Below are 23453 nucleotides of genomic sequence, written 5' to 3' on the forward strand. Positions count from 1 at the left end.
TATATAGGAGACATATCTTGTATGTACATATAGGGCTTATATGTGGATATAAAGAAGCAATACAGGAGACCTATATGGCCTATATATGCACCTCAATTTTGCCTATATGTGGCATGTATACGCATATATGCAGCATATATATTATCATATGTGCATATACTGTATACTGCATATAGGTTTCATATATGCGCATATATCCTCATATAGGTTCTTTCCATGTGGGATTGTTCAGAGCTGAGGCTCATCAGACCAGATAATCTTGTTTCTCAGAGTCTGAGGGTCCTGCTGTTTTGCAAATTCCAAATGTGTTTTCATATGTCTTCACTGAGGAGAGGATTGAGTTTGGCCACACTGCCATAAAGCCCAGATCAGTGGAATGTTGCAGTGATGTTTGTCCTTCTGTAGGTTTCTCTCATCTGCATATATGATCATGGAGCTCAACTACAGTAACCATCAGGTTCTTTGTCACCAATCTAGACAAGGCCATTCTCCATCAATTCCTATTTGTGGCAAACTTCTTCCACTTGAGAATTATGGAAGCCACTGTGCTCTTGGGAACCTTCAGTTCTGCAGAAAATGTTTTGTAGCCTTCCCCAGATCTTTTAGACATTTCTAAAATTCTGTTTTCACTTTGTCATTATCAAATATATAACAAAATAAAACAAGAGAAGGGGTCTAAATACTTTGTGAATGCACTGTAGAGTTCAAACAGCTGATAAAAAAAAATTGTAATAATCCACAAGTAATCCACAAGACACCAGTCCATCAATTAACATCTTGTAAAGTAAAACGCTGTGTTTTTGTAAAAAAAAAAAAAAATCCATCAAGGCATTTAACTTTAACCTGTCACTTCTAGCCAAAGTCCATAATCCATACCAATGCTTTTTCTAGTAAAAAAAACTCCATCCCCTGTTGTCCTCTCACATCAAAATATACTGACATATTAGTTTAAAACAGTTTTGGACTGTTTTAGTTTGATATGTGCATATTTGTCTCCTCATTCAGGCAGGACGGCTCTTTACTTTGCAAGATCGTAATTGATGCATTAGAGTTGTGTGGATAACTTGTGAATCACTGTGATGTTTTTATCAGCTGTTTGGACTTGATTTTGATGGCACGCATTCACAAATTAGGATATATTTGATGAAAGCCGAGCAACTCAGCTATCATGTTCAAGGCCCATAAAGGTAGTAAGGACACCGTTAAAATAGTCCATGTGACATCAGTGGATGAGTAGATGAAGAATGTTGGATAAAGTTAATATTTTTGTTGTGTTGAATGTGGCCTTGAATGTGGTAGTTGCGTTGCTGTCTATGCAGGGTAAAAAAGCTCTTGGATTACATCAAAAATATTCAGAAGGTGAACAAATGACAGCCGTGGTCACCATTCGCTTCTATTGTATGGACAAGAACAGCTTGGACTTCTATTGTGTTCCACAGAGAAAGAAAGTCATACTGGTTTCTAAAGACAGAATAGATAGAATTTTAATACTGAGGCTGATGATACACGGGGCAACTTTTTTTGAGCAATGTTGCTTGGGCACTTTCCCATTGAGAATGGGTAACAAATATCTTTCTGGATAATTTAGATCAGTCGCGGGCCCTGTATCTAACCTGGCTGCCCATTGACGGCAACATTTGCCAAAGTTGCCCGGCAACATTGCTCAAAAAGTTGCCCAGTGTATCATCAGCATAATACTAGACCACTGTATAAATTAAGTCTGTCATTATTTTGGCAGGGAAAAAAAAGACTTTATCTTTAAAACAGCTGATGGTTGACAAAAGTTTAAATGTCACAATCATCTATTTGTTTCCTATGAAAAACATCAGGACCAATTGTCGGCTGCTTGATTTATGCTCGGTCAGTCGAGACACTCTCTGTCTCACTTTTCACTGATGGATGTACCCCGCTCATGACATGGGAGACTTTAAAATGACGCTACCAGTCGTAACATTGCTTTTGATGTCTGAAATTTGTGCCAGAAAAAGATGAGTCCAGGTTGTTCTTAGGATGAGTTGTACTTTTACTGACACAAATTGTTCTGAATTATAGTTTCGGTTTATAGCCAAATTGAGGCTGACTCACACTAGCCTGGGACACAGAAACCTATGTTGCCCACACATGGATAGAGGTAACACTCGAGTTTGTTAAGGAGGGTTACATAAAGATCTCTTTAATGTTTATATAAGCTTTACACGACACTTGACTTTTATACGCTGAAGGGTTGAATCACAGAGTCCTTAATCATGTGCCAATAGTTTAGCTTAACAAATTCAGTCATTAAAACACAGTCACAGTTCGTTAAACTTAAGTATTTTCACACTATGTTGCCTGCAGTGGGTGCCTCCAGTTAGTTCACCCAAAAACCTTTAATAATTTACTCGTATGACTTCTGTGGAATATAATATTTTTAGAGAATTGTCTCAGTATCTCGTTGTCTGTCCAATGGAAGTCAGTGGGCTCCAATTTGGTGAAATGGTCAGTGATTTTTTTTGTATTTGGGTTCATTTTTGGTCAAGTTTTTTTTTTCCGGTAAGAGGGGACGTGGCTATTTGTAAATTTTATGGGTCTGGCATCCGGTCTCATCCATATGGAAGCCCGTTTCTGCCCCTAAAAAAAAAAAACATAAAGTCAGCATTGCGTCATATAAACTGGAAATTGCGACTTTATTTCTCAGAATTGCACGATACCAGTATTATAAATTCAGAATTGCGACTGTATCGTGCAATTGTGATATTATATCCCTCAATTCTGACTTTATATTTTGTAATTGCGAGTTTACAAACATGCAATTCTGACTTTTTTTTCTCAGAACTGTGAAATATAACAAGTTATAAAGTGCAATTGTAAATTATACAGTCAGAATTGCAACATTTGCGCCACACAGTTCTGAGAAATAAATTTGCAATTGCGTGATATAAACTCACAATTGCAAGAAAAAAAGTCAGAATTGTGTGATATAAACTCACAATTCTGTGAACATATCAGTCTTTTTCTTTTCTCCTCAGAACGTCTAGGTTACGAAGGTAACCCACGTTCCCCGAAGGAGGGAACGGAGACGTTACATTGGGAATCGCCTGAGAGACCGATCATCTCTGAGCCTTATATACAAAAAGGCCAATTGCAAATTGGCAAGGGGACGTGCGCGCCGGCGACGCCCCCGTACATACGGGCATCACTCAAACAGGTTTTCGCTGAAGAGCCGGTCAAGCCACTGCATCAGCGCGATGCCAGGGACGTGGCAGGGGAATGTAACGTCTCCGTTCCCTCCTTCGGGGAACGTGGGTTACCTTCGTAACCTAGACGTTACCCCTTCAGTCGAATCACTTCGACGTTACATTGGGAACTGACCCATGGAACAGGCCACGGCCCTGGCACCGCGTTAAGCACAACTTCACGTGCTGACAAGTATACGTGCCGGCAGGCGAAGTGTAATGTAACCTTCCCAACGCCCTGAGGCCCAGTAAGGGGGCCTTTCCAGGGATGCCAGTTGTACTGAAGCATGGGTTGGGGGGGCGGAGCACATGAAATTTTTACATGTGGAAATGAGAATAATTCAATATATCCATAAAGGTTTTTAGGGATACACGAGGGAAACAGCGGTCTCCTCCGCTGGAATAAATAAAAACTAAGCCACAACCTGCGGGGCGAAGGAGACCCAGGCAGGATCACAGTGCAGGACTGCTCCGCGCCTAGCCCTGACTGCGGGGCAGGAGGACCCAGGGTTCACCGGAGGGAACATTCTGGGAAATAGCGCACGGAACCACGTGGGAATGGCGCAGCAAGCCGACACCAGCCGGTCTTCCCGCTCACCTGTGAGTCCTTATGTTAGGACACGGGAGAACGGCCTCTACGCAAGGTTGTAGAACCAAGCGAAGGTAGGGTGTCGCCCAGCCCGCAGCTTCCGGTTTTTACATCTGCTGGTGAGGTGCCATGAACCAAGGATCATGGCTGTCCCTGAGTATAACAGGGAGAAGGCATCTACCACCCATTTAGCCAACCTCAGTTTGGGGAAGCATTCCCTTTCTGCTGAACCCCGAAGCAGAAAAGCTGCTAGATGCGCCTAAGTGCCGAGTGATTCTATTTTCACACATTTATGGACACAACATCGCAAGGCTGGGTCTGCCTCCTCCAGGGCAGAGCTTGCAGGTTCACCACCTGATCGCGGAAAGGCGCGGTGGGAACCTTGGGCACATAACCGGGCCGGGGTCTCAGTGGTAACGTGAGAGTCGCCGGGCCCGAATTTCTCGACACGCTTTGCTGGCAGAGAAAGCTTGTAGGTCTCCTACTCTCTTAATGGGAGCCAGGGCAGTCAGGAGCGCTGTCTTAATGACAGGAATTTCAGCTCAACTGAGGCCAGTGGCTCCAATGGAGTGACCCGCGGCCCTGAAAGGCGACGGGGAGGTCCAAGAGGTATGAGGTGCGTTCTAAGCACCTCTGAGGAACCTCAGCTTGTCGGTATCCTACCCTCTTAATGGAAGCCAGGGCAGTCAGGAGCGCTGTCTTAATGACAGGAATTCTAGCTCGACTGAGGCCCGTGGCTCCAAGGGAGCGACCCGCGGCCCTGAGAGGCGGCGGGGGGATCCCAGAGGGTATGAGGTGTTCCTTTTCTACACTGACAGAGAAAGCTTGTAGGTCTCCTACCCTCTTGATGGAAGCCAGGGCAGTCAGGAGCGCTGTCTTAATGACAGGAATTCTAGCTCGACTGAGGCCAATGGCTCAATTGGAGCGTCCCGTGGCCCTGAAGGCGACGGGAAGGTCCCAAGAGGGTAAGAGGTGCGTTCTGGGCACCTCTGCAAAACCTCACGACCAGTGAATGCTTACCTACTTTGCTCCATCTACTGCATGTGATATGCGGCGAAGCAGCGGCATATACTTGGAGTGTCGAGGGGACAGCCTGCGCTCAAACTCTCCTGAAGGAAGGGAAGCATTACTGCAATCGTGTATCTCTGTGGGTCCTCTCAGCGAGAGGAATGCCAGCAAATAGACCTCATCTCAGTGCGTAAGCCTGCCTGGTCAAGGGAGCTCGGTACTGAGTGATAGTTCTATCACGGCCTGTGAAAGGCCGGAGAGATCTAGGGTGTCAATCCGTGCCCTACAGGGAGAGACTGCCGCGCGGGGAACGGTTACTAAGACCTAAGTCCGGGTGGCCACTCTTGCAGCGCAACCAACAAGACTTACTCCTCGTCCTCCCTGGACTTGCACAGTGCCTGTGCAAGGAGGCTCGCTGGGGAAGGGCGTACTTGGGCCCCGGAGGTCAGCTGTGTGCCAGTGTTACTCTGAAAGAGGCAGCTGGCAATGGAAGGATTCGGAAGGGCGAGCGGATATGGCTGGGCCTTACTGATATAGCTCCAACTAGCTGCGTCACGGGGTGGAGTCGCCATTCTGCAGGTGGGTGGACTGCCGTGGGAGCCGACCGGCTGCACAGTTGAGTTTCCCTGCTTCAAGTGAATGGCAAGTAGCAAAATCTGCCATGTTGGCTCCATGGGAGCAGATGGGGAGGAGCTGTAAGCCTCTGTCGTACATGGCAACCCAACCCGTGGTAAGCCACGGGCTGACTTGTCGGCAATACTGCAGGAAAACGCCAGTCCGGAGTGAGCCGAGATGCCATGCCCATCATGGGACTCGATCGTGCTGAAGCGGTCTCACATGAAACAAGCTTAGCGGGAAGCGGCTAGAGCTGTCATGTGCCCCAGGAGCCTCTGATTTTGAGAGGCACCGCTGTATTGTGCCTGATTAGCTCAGGGACTACAGCACTGACTGCGCGCTCTTGGTAGCAAGGCGGGCCGTCTTGTGGACCGAGTCGGGCTCCCGACCGAGGAAAAGGATTCCCTCGGTTGGCCTGAAGGACCAGATGGCGGGGGTGCCGAAGCACCCTGTCCCTGTATTCGCACAATGGAACTCACGAGTGGGCTGTTTTTTTGTAAAGCGCCAGTCGAAGAGACGGTTGAAGATGCGAATTCCTGTCTGCCGAAGAGGGGACAGGGGAGCTCCCGTGGCCTAAAGAAGGCAGGGAGGAGGGGGGACTGGCCAAATGGAAGCACCTCGCGCTGAAGCGCTCGAGCCCCGGAGCAGACCGCAGAAGGGGTGTGCGTCGGGAGCAATCGAGACGCGACAACGGGTGCCCTTCAGGCAGATGGCTGCAACCCAGCCCTGGAGACGGAAACATACTTGTATGTACTTCGTTGTGAGCATGTGTGCCAACAGCCTGAGAAGGGATCGGAACAGAGCTCCATCCAGGGCGGATATTAACCCACCACTCTAACTGGACACGTGAAGTCGGGACTGAAAGATCCTGACCTTGTCCCGGGGGAGGGACAGGCTGGATCGCGTCCTTCGCCAGTAGGAACGCGACCTCCGCAGGCAGAACAGAGGCACGCCTGCCCGAATAAAGAATGTAAGGGGTACCTCTGAGTCTGGGCGGACGCCTGGAGCCGGGCCGTACCGTCCGTATCAACCAGCGTAGTGGTATCAAGGGAACGTTGACCGACGTGACCGTGGTGGGGCAGCCTAGGGGAAAACAGGAAGGGAGACAAAAACCCAGAAGGATGAACGTCCTGGAGAAGTGTCTAGCCCTCCCCAGGAACCAGTCATCCAGCCTAGAGGGATCGGCCGGGGCACAGCTGAGAGCTCAGAGTCTATTTCCGACGGAGCAGCAACCACGGAGGGGCGCCGCGCCGCCGGAAGAGCGTCCTCACTCCCTGACTCTCCCTCCCTCTGATGCAGCGACCGACATCTCTTCCTCCTGAGGAGCACCAAAGGAGACGCCCAGCCCAAATGGCGGGGAGGCGTACTGCTCTGGCATCTCGACGGGGGTATGCTGACGGGCGGAAGACCGCAGGGCCTTTGGGGCCGGCGGTACGTTCGGCACCGTGACTTGTAAATCCCCCTGGCTCCTCGCCACAGCGGCGGGAAAGCTCCGCCGGCCGTGGGGCGCGAGGGGGGGGGCCTACTCGCAAGAGAGCGGCGAGTCTTCAACATACCCATGGTCATGCGTTGTGTGTTTTTTTTTTTTTTTTACAGTGAACGCACGAACCATCCGTGAAAGCTGCCCCAGCATGTTCGTTTTCCCAGACATGTGAAGCAGCTTTCATGTCGGTCCAAAGAGGTGAGGTAACTGCCGCACCCAGAAACGCACGGCCGGAAGCCATTCTGAAAAGAACGTCTTTACACGGCCGTGAGAAAATTGCTCTTTTAGTCCCGGTCTGCCCAGGGAGGAAACCGCGGCACCACTGTGCACTCAATGGGGCTTGCTCGCTGGAGAGCAGGAGGCTTTTTTTGTGGCCGTGAAAACGGCCGCCCACGGGACCCCGCTGGCGGCGCCGAGAAATTCACTCTTTCAGAAGATTGTTTCTTTTATTCGATCGGCACGCCAGCAGAGAAGAGCAGCAGCAGCAGGAACGTGAAGTTCTTTCTTCTTGAAGAAGTGAAAGGCTTGAGCATAAGGGCTCTGAAAGCGAAAGTCTGTTTGAGTGATGCGCGCCGCCATCTTATATACCCGTATGTACGGGGGCGTGGCCGGCGCGCACGTCCACTCGCCAATTTGTAATTGGCCTTTTTGTATATAAGGCTCAGAGATGATCGGTCTCTCAGGCGATTCCCAATGTAACGTCGAAGTGATTCGACTGAAGGGGTAACTGGAGTTTATACCTTGCAATTGCGAGTTTTTATCTCAGAATTCTGAGGAAAAAAACAGAATTGCAAGATGTAAACTCGCAATTGCGAGAAAAAGTCAGAATTGTGAGTTTATATCTCAAAATGACTTTATTTCTCACAATTGTGAGATTATATCCCTCAATTCTGAATTTATATCTCACAATTGCGAGTTTAGATCTCACAATTCTGACTTTTTTTCTCAGAATTGTGAAATATAAACTCGCAGTTCTACAAAATTAATTCACTATTGCGTGATATGAATTGTAAGATAAAAAGTCGCAATTGCTTGATATAAACTTGTGATTATAAACAATTATTTTTTATTTATATTGCAAATTGGTGTGTCTAAATATGTTATTTTAATGTATTATCTTAATAATAAGCACACTGGTTTGTAGTGCAAACAGTTTTGCTTTTATTCTTATTGTTATTTCCTTATAGCAGCTAATGAACCGGAAGTCTCACCCATAGGCTTACTTCCACGTAAAAAAATACATATGATTAGTATTGCATTCATTGGAATTGAACTCATGAACTACACAAACATCAGCATTTTAATTTATTAAATCTTGCAGACTGTTGATAATTTGCTCTGCAAGTTCTTGGAGCTTGAATTTGGCTCTAGTATCCACTTCCCACTTTTTTTCTGTTCATTGCAGTAGCTGTTTTAAGACTAATCGCCATCCTACATATGGTTTGCTCCTAGCCTGAGGAATCTATGCATGATATCGTGGTTTTGACTGCCAGTAAACAGTATTTTTAGTTTTAGAACAAAATGCTAATAGAAACCAAGCCTGCAAGCCCATACCCCCGATGAGATGTGTGTCTCAGAGCGGTTGTCATGGCCTTTGTTTTGCCTGCCATGCAAATGGAACACTTAGCCTTGAGCTGCGGCGAGGAGCCACGCACAAAAGCCTGCTGAGAAGAGAGCGCTTGCTCTTTCACGTCGTCGTGACTTGGTATACTGCCTTGTGATTGGCTGCTCGCTAGCCCCCCTTCTTCAGGTTTCTTGTCTATCCATGAGTCAAGAAATATCTGGAAGCAGCTGCAATGTGAGACGACTGGATCAGGTTGGAGATGACATGAGTTTAGAAGTGGTTTTGTGATGGCTACAATTTTACATGAAGTTCTATGAGAACTCATAAAGCTGTTTTATGCTTCAAGCAATAGGAATGAAAAAGAAAGCGTGTCTTTTTTATCTCCTTCCATTTGCATCACTGGTTCTACCTGTTTTCACACCTTTCTTTTGTGCTTTTGGTCATCCTACACTAGCTGGCCTGGTTTCCTTATTGTTTCCTTCTAGTATCGCTTTTAACTTCCTCTTGACGTTAGAAAGAAACTGAGCCCCTTTTAACGGAGCCACTACATGCTGACAGAGTTATCTGTCTTGCTTTTGTAAATTTGTCTCTTTGTCCCAATGCTGCCAGACATGAGGAATTGAGTTTATAAAGCGTAATGTTGCATGGAGGGATTCCTGTGGGCCAAGGGATGCAATAGTGCTGTGCAAAAGTAGCAGTAAACATTCAAGAACATTCTAATTAATTCATTTATTTTACTTCTTATCAGAGGTTGCCTTGGGCTGAGTGGTGCACAATGATGCTGTGTTTTATTTTATTTTATTTATTTTTTTCTAATACCCTTTCAATGATTTCTACTGATAGGAACCGATGACACGGGTATCTCGCTGTACCATTAGTGTCAGTTTTCATTAAGCTTGTGTCCCCTGAATGCTCGCATGCAAGACGTTGAGAGCTTTGCTCTTAAGCTGCAGCTATGGAAACAGCTTTGTTCGGCCCTCATGGAAAATGTTCTTCTAAATTTTTGCCATTATATTTGAACTCTTTTGACGCAGTTCCCTCTTAAAGAGACTAACCCTTTATCCCTGGTGTATATATCTGATGTCATTTCAGTAAATATACTCTTGACTTATGTGAGACAGTTTCAGTTAAGCATGTGTTTTTTATTCAAGTTTAGTTGTGCTTGAAATTGCTGTTTTCTACAGTACATAGCTACAGAGTCTCACAAAAGTGAGTACACCCCTCACATTTCAGCAGCAATTTTAGTATATCTTTTAAAGGGACAATACTATAGAAATGAAACTTGGATATATTTTAGAGTAGTCAATGTGCAGCTTGTATAGCAGTATAGATTTACTGTCCTCTGAAAATAAATTAACATACAGCCATTATTGTCAAAATAGCTGGGAACAAAAGTGAGTACACCCTAAGTGATAACTGCAGTATGTTGTTTAATCATGCAAAGCCACATGTCCTATTCATCATGTTTATGTTTTTGTCTGCTTGACAGGACCATACAAAGTTGTGTATCTTGTATTAGAGAAGTTAAAATGAAGTGCTTTAAATACAATTCTCTCATACTGACCACTGGATGTTGCATCTCATGGCCAAGGCTATTCGAGGTTCAGTAACACCCTGAAACCGAGTTACTCTACAGTGGTCAGGGTTATACAGAGGTTTTCTAAGATGGGTTCCATTCGGAACTGGCCTTGCAAGGGTCGTTCAACTAAGTTGAGTACTCGTTCTGTGCTTCAGGTGCAGAACCTGGCTTCAAAAAACAGTTGCATGAGTGCTGCCAGCATTGCTTTAAAGGTTGCAGAAGTAGAAGGTCAGCTTATCAGTGCTCAGACCATACGCCGCACACTGCAACAAGTCTTTTTGCATAGTTGTCCCAGAAATAAGGCTCATCTGAAGCTGGCTCACAAGAAACCCTGCAAACAGTTTGCTGAAGACAACCTGTTCAAGAGCATGAATTACTGGAACCATGTCCTATGGTCTGATGAGACTATAAGATAAACTTCTTTGGCTCAGATGATGTCCAGCATGTGTGGCGATGCCCTGGTGAGGAGTACCAAGAAAAGTGTGTCTTGTCTACTGTCAAGCATGGTGGTGGTAGCATCATGGTCTGGGGCTGCATGAGTGCTGCTGGTACTGGGGAGCTGCAGTTCATTGAGGGAAACATGGATTCCATTATGTACTGTACATTCTAAAGCAGAACATGATGCATTCCCTCCAGAAACTAGGCCGAATGGCAATTTTTCAACATGATAACAATCCCAAACACACCACCAAGATGACAACTGCCTTGCTGAGGAAGCTGAAGGTGAAGGAGCATCTCAAACTCTATCTCTGCATATTACTGAGTTTGGATTTATTATAATGTTCTTCTGGGAACATTTAATCAGATTTGCCAGGTAAATAATTTATAAACCTACACCAAAACAGTAGAATGAATCATTATCTTTCTAAATATGCTAACTGTTCATCACAATTTCAAAAATAAAAGCTCAAACCCTCACTCTTAGTTTGCATGCTTGATGTCCACATATTCAAGAAATTGCAGTTGCTGTCATAAAGACATGGTAAGTAGCACATTGAATTAAAGTTAAATTTTTTATTCAATTTTTTTAGATTAGTAAAAAAACTGAAACATGCAATAATTTTTTATTAATAATATTTTTTTACATGCTACAATGCTGTTTTAACTTATTTATTATATAATCATATAATTCACAAAACAAAAAAGCAAACAAGAATATGTATATTTTCAAAGAAAGGTTCACGTAAAATAGAGTAGGCCTTCATGTACAGTGCCTTGCAAAATTATTCATACCCCTTCTTTTTTCACATTTTGTGTTGCTGCCTTTTGTTAAACTGTTTTAAATAACTTTTTTCCACATCAATCTACACTCCATACATCATAATGCCACTTTCTAACATATTTACAAATTTATTAAAAATAAAAAAAACTTAAATGATTCCATTGCAAAAGTTTTCATACCCTTATCTGGGACAGTTGAAATTTGGCTCATATTGCTTGTAGATGTTACTGCACTTCGAGTGGAGTTAACCTGTGGCAAATTCAATTAAATGGGTATGATCTGGAAATGTAAACACATCTTAATAAAAGGTCTAACAGCTGAAAATGCTTATCAGAGCAAAAACCAAGCATCAAGCCACATCTAGGAAGGGTTCAGAAAAAAATCTGCTGCATTGAAGGTTCACAGAAGCAAGTTGTCTCTGTTACCCTTAACGGAAGAAGTTTGAAACAACCACAACTCTTCCTAGAGCTGGCCTCCTGGGCAAACTGAGCAATTGATGGAGAATGGCCTTGACTAGAGTGGTGACCAAGAACCTGATGGTCACTCTATTTGAGCTCCATGATTATATATGCAGATGGGAGAAACTTACAAAAGGACAAACATCACTGCAACACTCCACTGATCTGGGCTTTATGGTGGTGTGGCAAGACTCAATTCTCTCCTCAGTGCAAACAAGCATCTAAAGGACTCTCAGATTGTGAGAAACAAGATTCTCTGGTCTGATGATGAACCTCAATTCCAAGCATCATGCTTGAAGGAAACCAGGCACTGCTCATCACCCGCAGAGTACCATCCCAAAAGTAAAGTGTGGTGGTAGAAGCCTCATGCTGTGGGGCTGTTTTTCAGCAGCAGGGACTGAGGGACTTATCAGAGTAGAAGAAAAGCTCAATGCACCAAAATATTGAAATAATGAAAACCCAGTCCAGAGCATTCAGAATCTCAGACTGGCAGAAGGTTCAACAGGACAAACCCTAAGCACACAGCCAGAGTGGCTGATAGACAACTCTTTGAATGTCCTTGAGTGGCCCAGCCAGAGCCTGGGCTTGATCCCAACCAAACATTTCTGAAAAAACCTGAAAATGTCTGCCAGACCCCATCCAAGCTGACAGAGCTTGAGAGGTGAGGCAAAGAATGGCAAAGAATTGCCAAATGTTGATGTGCAAATCTTGTTGCATGCAGGCTGTAAAGGTACTTCAGCTAAGTACTGAGTTAAGGGCATGAATACTTATGCAATGTACTTATTTGTGACAATTCTGTTTTTGCTTTGTCATTATGGTGCATGGAGTGTAGATTGATGTGGGGGGAAATGTAATTTAAAGCAGTTAAACATAAGGCAGCAACATAAAACGTGAAAAATGAAGGGGGTATGAATACTTTGGCAAGGCACTGTATTTACATGAGTAAATTTGATTCTTAAATTTGATTTGTTCTTTCATATAGTACACTGTTTGATTTGATAGTGAATAGTAAATGAGTGAGTCATTTTGGACACAGTTTCATTAATATTTCAATTTATTTCTTATCTAAAAGTGAGTACAAATATTACCATTGTTTATTAGGCACTTGATCATTGTTTTTGTTTGCTAATTAGCATAACCTAATAACAAAAGTTGTTTGTGAAAGACAAGTTAAGGAACCCAGTAAATTGCAGCGTCTGTGGCTGCGCGTCACAAGTTTTATGTTAGATAAGGAACAATTGAAGCTGTCTTTCATGTTGGCATATATTCATTGGCTTTAATAAAGAACACAGCCCTAAATCTTTTAGCTGAATACCGTTGTCAAATTGCAGCCGGTTCCATTTACCTTTTCCCATCACCTTATTATTTTCTTCATTGTGTTTTTCTTCTCAGAAGGTTTCGATTGAACTAACACGGAATGGCATTTATGTGCTTGCACTGGAGAGGTGGGTGAGAGTGTAGTAGGAAATGTGTCTTGTCTGTCACTTAGCTGTCAGTCCATGTGGTCATGTGAATCATCTCCTTTTCTTTCCTCAAACTTGTCTTTATCTCCAGCTGGAATGGTTGGGTAACTTCACTCCGGCTGCACTGAGGGGATTCGTCACCAGCGTACATCTGCAACTACGGTGAAGGACTGCCATTAGCGCTTCGGTGTTCACTGACCATTTTGCATGAGAAACAAATGGCTTGAGCTATTCTCTGAGAAATTAAAGCATTCGCTAATATGCAAGTAGGTGGATAGATAATAAGCCATATTAGTATAATATTCCTTTTTTCCCCGGGGACCCATTTCACACCATGTCACGACTATAGATGGAGTAGAATTACAATGAATCCTCCCACAGTAAAACATGTTTTTTGTTTGGAGTGTGTGCGTGCGCGCGCGTGTGTGTGTGTGTGTGTGTGTGTGTGTGTGTGTGTGTGTATGTTTTTTTCTCTTTTTGTAGTCCAATTCAGATTTCATCTTTAAAAGCTAGTATTACTTCTAAAAAGTCTTGGAAATATCCTCTACTACTTAATGGAACTGTAATTTTCCATTGGCCGTTGGAGGCAATAAAAATCAGGGCATGCTTTTGTGCACTAGGGCACTAAACACACAGTCAAGCATTCCAGCTATTAAGTCAGTATTAATGGATTAAAAGCATTACATGCAGTGATTGAGCACTCATTCTCAATATTGCTTTAAAACCTGAGGGTCTTCACAAATACAAAGGCACAAACAACCTTTTTTCCATAATGTTCTGATCATTATTATAACAACATCAACAACGAGGTGAAATTAGGACATGTTCTAGTTTGAGTATGCCTCAATTAAGCTGGAGCATTATGCATTTTGCCCTGCGGCCACATTTTGTATTGAAGAGTTCAACTAGCCACAATTGAGTTTTTAGCTGATTGCTTTTGTGATTCATGTTTACCGGTTCCTTTCCAAAACCTTGTGAACTTTGGAATACTGATTTGGGTAAAATAGTTAGAAACATCAATTAGAGTAGAAGCATATTTTTAAGTATAGTATATTGTAGATGTACTTTTTAGATCAAATTTATACATATGTACATTATACATGAAGTGTGTGTGTGTGTGTGTGTGTGTGTGTGTGTGTGTGTGTGTGTGTGTGTGTGTGTGTGTGTGTGTGTGTGTGTGTATATACACTACCAGTCAAAAGTTTTTGAACAGTAAGATTTTTAATGTTTTATAAAAGTCAGCATTTATTTGATCCAACGTACAGCAAAAACAAAAATTCTGAAATATTTTTACTATTTAAAATAACTTTCTATTTGAGTATATTTTAAAATGTAATTTATTCCTGTGATTTCAAAGCTGAATTTTTAGCATCATTACTCCAGTCACATGATCCTTCAGAAATCATACTAATATTCTGATTTGCTGCACAAAAAACATTTATTATTATTATTATGTTGAAAACAGCCGAGTAGTATAATGTTATAAAAGCTTTTTATTTAAGAGAAATCAAAGTACCCTGCAAAAATGTACTCAACTGTTTTAAATATTGATAAAAAATAATAATAAAATATGTTTCTTGAACAGAAAATCAGCATATTAAAATGATTTCTGAAGAATCATGTGACTGAAGACTAATATAATGCTGAAAATTTAGCTTTGTATACAGGAATAAATTACATTTCAAAATATATTCAGATAGAAAACAGTTATTTTAAATAGTAAAAATATTTCAAAATTGTACTGTTTTTGCTGTACTTTGGATCAAATAAATGCAGGCTTGGTGAGCAGAAGAGATTTAAAAAACATTAAAAATCCTACTGTTCAAAAACTTTTGACTGGTTATATATAAAATAAACAATGTAATTGAAACAATATTGTTGGCATATATTCATAATTTTTACACTTTAGTTTTTATTTATACTTTTCAGAAATTAAAAGTGTAAAAAGAGTAGAATTGTATAATTTATACAAAACTATTTATAAAATTAAATATTCACTACAATATTTAAAATTGATTTTACTGAAACTGTCTTTAATGTTGGAATATATTCATAAGTTTTAGTAAAAGACACAGCCCTAAATCTCTCTGAGATTTCTATTCACCTTTTTCCATCACCATAATTTTCTCTTTTCTATGGATAATTTAAAAAAATTAAGAGTAAAAGTGTATTTATAATTATTAATTATATATAGATTTATATAAAAAATGAATTCAAATATATTTCGAATTCATATTTGGTATTATTTCTATTATTTTTTTTTAATTATGTCTTAATGCAAACAAAAGCACACACATCAATCTCAAATGGGTGCTCGACGAAAAAAACATTTTTTAAATAAACTTTTGATACTTTTGGAGCTTTGGTGTTACCGACCTTACATTTAATTTTTAAATAGTATCTTTAAATATCTAGGTAGTCGGGTCAACAGGGTGTGTTTGTGGTCGGAAGTTTATGACCTGTGGATTCATTTGTTTTCCACGAATTGGATGAAAACTCTGTGGTTGACTGGCTGAGCTCCTTAGAATGCACCCAGAGGGGGCGAAACATAATCTTAATAATTACTCTGCCTACCTTTTGGAAAAGCCCTCCTGTGATGTCTTAAAATACCGTGTAGGCAGACAGCTCACTAGGGTTTGAAGCAGCAAATGTGTGTACATGGGAAACAATCACCTGTGGATCCAGCTCAGGTCCACTCACGGCGGTCAGAACGCCGGCTTGTTGTTGTGTTGGGGATTAGATGCCTGTTTCTGCAGATAAGACACAGAATGAGACAACTGGAGTGATTATGAAAAAAGAACAACAGGTCCTCCTCTACCCCCCTCCATATCGCTCGCACAACGTGCTCTGAGCATGCTCAGTGGAATCTCGCGTTAAACGCCTGTGTGCTTTTGTTGTCTCTGTGTCGCTCATCCTAGCGCCTGCAGAATGCCCCTCTCTCCCCCTCCCTGTCTCTTTCTCTCTCTCTCCCTCCCCCCCTCCATCTCCTCTCGTCTCTCCTCTCACCGCACATTAGCCAGCCAACACCGCGGCGAGATGCGCGTGAAGAGGAGAGCTCCGGTGAACACCTGGTACTCCGGGCGACTCCAGAGCAGGGGTGTCAGTTTTGACCCTTTTCCTCTTCCAGTGCCCTGAATCAAACACTGTCCCACATCTTACCGGACTTTCTCTCATCAGATCCGAGAGCAGGATCTCCCGACTGGCTCAGAGACTCAACCAGAGGCAAAGCGATGCTGCGCTGATTAAGGATTTCAGACCTCTTTTCCTCCTCTCTGGATCTCCGGGAAGCTCTCAGAGCTTGGACAGGTGAGTCGAGCATCTCTTTCGCTCTCGTTCCGTCCGCAGTCACTCACTTCAAGTGTACTTTTCCTCACAGTATGATTCCCCCCTTAAGTGTTGCTAAAATTACCCATCACCCCACAGGTTTCCCACAGGTGCTTCTTCCTGGCAGCTGCCTTTTTCTTTTTTGATTGGCTTAATTGGATTCAAGACATAACCTTAGAGCACCGCTCCAATTCGACCTCTCACTTCGCTCACTCGATTACTCACTTGTGTCAGAGGCTTCACTCTGGCACTGCGGAGTGCATTATTATTAGTGCTCTGAGTGGGTGTTTGCACACTCAAAACTGCGCACAAGAAAAAAAAAAAAAAAACAGGACACTACCTTAATGTCATGTCTGACAGGATTATAGACCGCTGGGATGAGAAATACCACACAGATCCCCTACGGTTCCAGAGCTTTTAAGGAGAATGTCAATTAGGGACAAATTTGATGTAATGGTTTTTTTTTTTATTTTTTGGACTAAAGGTGTTGGAACTGCATTTTTTGCTCTGTTCAGATGTTTTGACAAATGAATTGCTTTTACACATTATGGATCAATTTATGGTTCATATAGAGGTGCTACTCATTTGTAGTTACATAAACTGTAGATTACTTACTAAGTGTTGAAGATTAAAAATTCAGAATATTATTTTACAAATACATACATTTCTGGGATGCAGCAAAGCAAATATTACATTCTACAAGTACATGTAATGCTTTTTTTTAACTGGTATTCTCTTAACAGCTACTATAAATTCACTGTCTGGGTTTTACGGTTATTCTTAGCACCGAATTAATTGATTTCCTAGAGGATTTCATTATGGTATAAGAGCATTGAGGATATCCTTGACAACCAGACTATGTTGACCTGCAGTGAGAGCCAGGGTCTGGCTGTCATTGTTAATAAAATTGTCTGTTACGGGTCATTGAACGATATCAGTTTTGATGTTGACTAGTAATGGCATGAAATTAATCTGTCAGTTTTTTTTTTTTAAATTAAATTATTTTGAAAGAATGCAGTATACGCATATGAAATCTCTCATGCTCATCAAAGCTTTTTTAGTTTATTTGATCAAAATATAGTGTTATATTGTATAGTGTTTATAGTGTAAAATTTAATTGATTCCTTTGAAGGCAAAGCTGAATTTTCATCAGCCATTACTCTTTAGTGTCACATGATTGTTCAGAAAGAGCCGATTTGCTGCACAAGAAACATTTCTTATTGCTGAAAACTGTTGTGCTGCTTAATATTTTGTATTAATTAAATAATTGAAAATAAAGAAGAACATTCTATTTATTCTGACATTCTAGAAAATTATATTTCAGTTTATTTAAAATAGAAATCTTTTGTACAACTCTAAATATCTACACTGTCACTTTATTTAATGCATCATTGCTGAATATAAGTATTATTAAAAAAAAACAATAGCATAGATACAGTTGAGGTCAAAATTTTACATCCCCCTTTCAGAGTCTGCAAAATGTTAATTATGTTTCCAAAATAACAGGGAACATACAAAATGACAAATTCTTTGGTTTTCCAGCTTTTTTGTGTATTTGAACTCTTTCCAACAATGACTGTATGCTTTTGAGATCCATCTTTTCACACTGAGGACAACTGAAGGACTCATTTGCAACTATTACAGAAGGTTCAAATGCTCACTAATGCTCCAGAAGAAAAAACGATGCATTAAGAGCCAGGGGTGAAAACTTTTTGAATTTGAAGATCAGGTTAAATTTAACTTATTTTGTCTTCTGAGAAACATGTAAGTATCCTCTGAAGGGCAGTACTAAATTAAAAAATATGATGTTTAGGCAAAACAAGAAAAATGTACACATCTCCATTTTGTTCAAAAGTTTTCACCCTCCAGCTCCTAATGCATGTTTTTTTCCATCTGGAGCATCAGTAAGTGGTTAAACCTTCTGTAATAGTTGCAAATGAATCACTCAGTGTGAAAAGATAGATCTCAAAATCATACCATCATTGTCGGAAAGGGTTCAAATACATAAAAATGCTGGAAAACCAAAAATTTGTTGGACCTGGAGGATTTTTCTGAAGAACAGAAGGCAGTTTAACTGATCAAGACAAACAAGGGATTCATGAACAACTATCATAAAAACACACACACAGCTGTGGATCATTCAGGTAACAACACAGTGTTAAGAATCAGTGTTGAAGAAGGATGTAAACTTTTGAACAAGGTCATTTTTATAAATTCTACTACTTGTGGGCTATATGTAAACATCTCATGTGAAATATCTTATTCAGGTCAATAGTAAACAATAACAATAACATGAAATTTTGCAGGTTCTGAAAGGAGGTGTAAATTTTTGACCTAAGATGTATTAGATTTATTTAGAAATATAAAATATAAGCTTTTTCCTATTGAAAAATCAAATACCTGTGCATCAGTATGTGTAACCCCTCACACCCGGGTCACACCGTACCCGCTCCGAGCGGGCCTCGAACCCGTCCTAGTGCGTCTCTTGAGAGCGGGGAGTGAGGTTTACCTGCACAGCACCTACTAGCTGGCCTCTGTTACATATGCAGTTATTTTGTAGGTAGCTTTTTCCTTGAGCTGAGGCATTAATGACTATCCAGTGGCCATCTGTCAGCAAGACACTGCTGACTCAGATATTAGTCATAAATTACATACCGAAACACATGCTACAAATTTATTTTGAGTGCAGACCCTTAACAGCACTGATGTAACAGGCATCACACCTAAATGTGTTTTGTCTGTTCTCTTTCCCTCGACTCCACAGGAACTTCTCCATTAGTATGACCCAACAGATGCAGAACCTGCAGCTGACGCAGAGTAAGAAGGGGGCGGGTCCCGCCTCCCCCAGCGCTGCCAAGCGCCTCTACCGAAACCTCTCTGAGAAGCTCAAGGGGAGCCACTCCTCCTTTGAAGATGCTTACTTTTTTGGCCGATCCGACCGTATCCGCAAAGTATCCGTGAGTATCTCGGACAATTTAAAAAGCTGACATTAGCCGACATTTACATCTATATACTGTAGAATCAATTGATGTTAACATTCACTTGACCTTACACATGACATGTTTCAAACTGGAATGACATTTGGGGTGCTCATGAGACCGTCGGCGCTGTGCCATGCTCTCAGAACTTCCACAAATGTCACTGATTATGTACAGCTAGATCTAGCAATCATCTTGTTGACTCAAGTGCCCTAATACATCATTCACCACCGCTGACTCCATATGTTTTCATACATAGGTTTAACTCACAACTAAAGAGGAGAAACTCAACTGCTGTGGCTTTTAGGTTAGATGTATGAATTCACATTTGAATGATTAGTAGTTATTGCATTAATAGCTGTGCCTATCCTGTGGTAGATGGCTGGTTACTGATCCGTGCTGGTAATTGTAAGGTTGTAAGTCAAACCCATGAGTAATTATCCATGGGCAATCTGTGCTCTTTTTCACATTGTTTGTGATGATTTATAGTATTTTCTGCAATCCCAGTTAACAGTTATATGCATTAACATCTATAAGTAAGCTATTCATAGCTCGACTTTACTGAAAACTATAAACATGGGTATGTACAGTAGTGCATTAGAAAAAAATGTTTGTTCAATATAACAACACTGAGTAAACAGAATGCATGTCTGTTTTTATTATTTCTGTTTATTCAACTAATGATAAACGGAAGAATTTGAAATCAGTTTGAAATCAGTCAATAATTTATCAAATTAATAAATAAATATATACTACTATTTTTAAAAAAATACTATTATAAAGTCTGTTGTTGGTAAGAATTTATGCTAACCAAGGCTGCAATTATGATCAAAAATACAGAAAATAATGTTGAAATATTGTTACAATTTAAAATGATATATTAAATTAAATATCATTTAATTTATATACATATACACTACCAGTCAAAAGTTTTTGAACAGTAAGATTTTATTGTTTAAGAGGTCTCTTCTGCTTACCAGCCTGCATTTATTTGATCCAAAGTACTGCAAAGACTGTACAATTTTGAAATATTTTTACTATTTAAAATTAACTGTTTCCTATTTGAATATATTTTAACATGTCATTTATTCATGTGATCAAAGATACAATTTTAGCATCATTACTCCAGTCTTCAGTGTCACATGATTCTTCAGAAATTCTAGGATGCTGATTTGCTGTTCAAGAAACATTTATTATTATTATTATTGATATTTAAAACAGTTAATTTTTTCAGGATTCTTTGATGGAAAGGTCCAATGATTGGAGTAATGATGCTAAAAATTCAACTTTGAAAACACAGGAATAAATTACATTTTAAAATATATTCAAATAGAAAACAGTTATTTTAAATAGTACAAATATTTCACAATTTGACTGTACTTTACTGTACTTTGGATCAAATAAATGCAGGCTTATTATTATTAATGTTTAAGACTGCAGCTTAATATGTTTTTTTTTAAACTGTGGTATATTTCTGTATATTTTAGTATATTTCAGGATTATTTGATAAGTAGAATGTTCAAAAGAACAGCTGATAACACTTTACTTAAAGTGTTTATGTATAATTCATCATAAAAGTAGTTTCAGTGCATTAATTATGCCTTGTAATGCATCTTATTATACATTGTGCAATCTTATGAATAATTGTAACCACAGTACATTATAGCACTTATTAATTTGTTGTTACACTATGCATTTTAAATTCGGTTATAATTATTTTACAACAATATATAATGTATTACAACACACATTATGAATAATTGTAATGCATTATACTCTTTAATTATACTTTATAATGCATTATACATAAAAGCTTTAACTAAAGTTTAACCGAACTGATTTTATTTGAAATAGTGTTTAACAATGGAAAAGTCTTAACTGCCATTTCTGACTAATTTAATGTCTCCTTAGAGAATAAAAGTATACATTTTCAAGATAAAATGTTGCTGATCCCAAACAGTATATATAAAAAAACAAACAAAAAAAAAACAAGCAAGTGGTGAGAAATTTTGGGTAGGTTTTATTCCATTTTGGCCATTCAGATTACTACAAAAATCTATTGAGTTTTTGAGCCACAAATTTTATTCTAGCTATCACTGCTGTTGTACAGTTGAGCAGAGATTTTAACCATAAGGTACACTAGGGGGACTGTTCCTGTAATAAGTGTAACTGTGTATAAAAGTGCTAAATGACTGCTTAGAGTATCATGAGTGCCGCTGCTTACCTTCAACCTTTTCTACTCCTCACAGAACATTCAGAGCAGTGAGGCTCTGTTCGAGGCTGCTGAACAGCAGGACCTGGATGCCGTGCAGATCCTGCTGTTTCAGTACACAGCTGATGAACTGGACCTCAACACCCCCAACAGTGAAGGCCTGACTCCTCTGGACATCTCCATCATGACCAACAACGTCCCCATAGCCAAACTGCTGCTCAAAGCTGGGGGGAAAGAGAGCCCTCACTGTGAGTATGCATATTTAACAGCGACAAGCTTTAAACAGTCAATTCCCTCAGTGTGTCTAAAGGGCTTCTTGTGTCTAAAGTGTTTCCTTATTAAAGAGCCACTAAATCATTCTTGAAATTTGCAGTGTCATTAGATTGGAGTGAATGAGTTTAATTAATCTAGCCCTTTACGAACATTTAGCATGGTTGTTTTCAACACAATGCCATAGGATTGTCCCTATTGTTGGTAAAAAAAAAAAATGCAGGTATTTTCTTAGTAAAATTTGTTATAGATTTTATTTGATTTAATGTTTTAAGTCTAGTGTCAGCCATTGCATTTTGATATATAAAAGATTACAAACTACTATACTAGAATACTAGTACTCTCTCTCTCTCTCTCTCTCTCTATATATATATATGTGTGTGACCAAAAATACATTGTATGGGTCAAAATTATAAATTTTTCTTTTATTTAAAATTTCCTACCATAAATATATCAAAATTTAATTTTTGATTAGTAATATGCATTGCTAAGAACATTTTGGACAACTTTAAAGGCGATTTTTTTCAATATTTTGATTTTTTTTGCACCCTTAGATTCCGGATTTTCAAATAATTGTATCTTGCCCAAATATTGTCATATTCTAACAAACTTTACATCAATGGAAAGCTTATTTATTCAGCTTTCAGATGTGTAAATTTAGAAAAATTGACCTTTATGACTGGTTTTGTGGTCCAGGATCACTTATAGGCACACACACATAAATATATACACATATAAAATACATTATAATAAACAACAGTTCATCTCACTGTAATACAATAACTAAAATCTCTTTTACAGTAGCTATAATTCTGTGTTTTTGGCTAAAAATGTGTTTACAATTTCGCCATTTTGTGTTGCTTAGGTTTTTATTGCTTTTATTATCTTGCGTTACTTTCGTATGTTTTGCTTATCATCACATCTTCATCCCTAAGGAATAGAAGTGCATTCTATGTGGTTTCTTGACCATCAAAAGGTTTTTTCTTACGTCACACGCTCCTGTTTAGCTGTGGAGACCAAAAGCAGATGCTCTGTAATTGGACAAGCTGTTTAGAATGAAGCTGACGATAAACAGACGGAGCCGAAGTGAGTGTTTGGCACTTTGCTTTAGGGGCTCGTGTAATAATCGCCTCCAAGTAGGAATACTAGGATAAACTTTTCCATGACAGCTGCCATAAGCACTCATAATTCTACTTTAAACATCTAATGACATCTGTCGTGACCACTAATGAGTTTAACGAATTACGTTCATTATGTAATATTTTAGAAATAACATTGTGCAGAGTCACATACTGTACCCTTATAATGAAACAATCCGCTTTGTAGCGTACCAAACTATTTTTGTGAGCACCTGAGCGTGGTTATCAGGTTTTAATGCATCAGATGTGTTAAAAATATCTGCACCCACTGCCCTTGGATTAATCAATAGCATATTCAGTCCCTGAGACTTTGGCAACAGTAGAACAGGTGTTT

The 23453-nt window shown here is 40.2% G+C and overlaps 1 protein-coding gene across 1 annotated transcript in view; it reads left to right on the forward strand.

The window, feature by feature from the left end:
• Positions 1–23453, forward strand: part of ankfn1a (ankyrin repeat and fibronectin type III domain containing 1a) — a 114066-nt gene that overhangs the window by 53491 nt on the left and 37122 nt on the right. Inside the window, exons 8-10 of the mRNA XM_073827900.1 lie at positions 16374–16502; positions 19285–19477; positions 21748–21958. Of these exons, the coding sequence (XP_073684001.1) occupies positions 16374–16502; positions 19285–19477; positions 21748–21958 (533 nt within the window). The remainder of the gene's footprint in view (positions 1–16373; positions 16503–19284; positions 19478–21747; positions 21959–23453) is intronic.

The sequence above is a fragment of the Garra rufa genome, chromosome 22 (genome assembly GCF_049309525.1).
Source record: "Garra rufa chromosome 22, GarRuf1.0, whole genome shotgun sequence".
NCBI classification, from domain to species: Eukaryota; Metazoa; Chordata; class Actinopteri; order Cypriniformes; family Cyprinidae; genus Garra; species Garra rufa.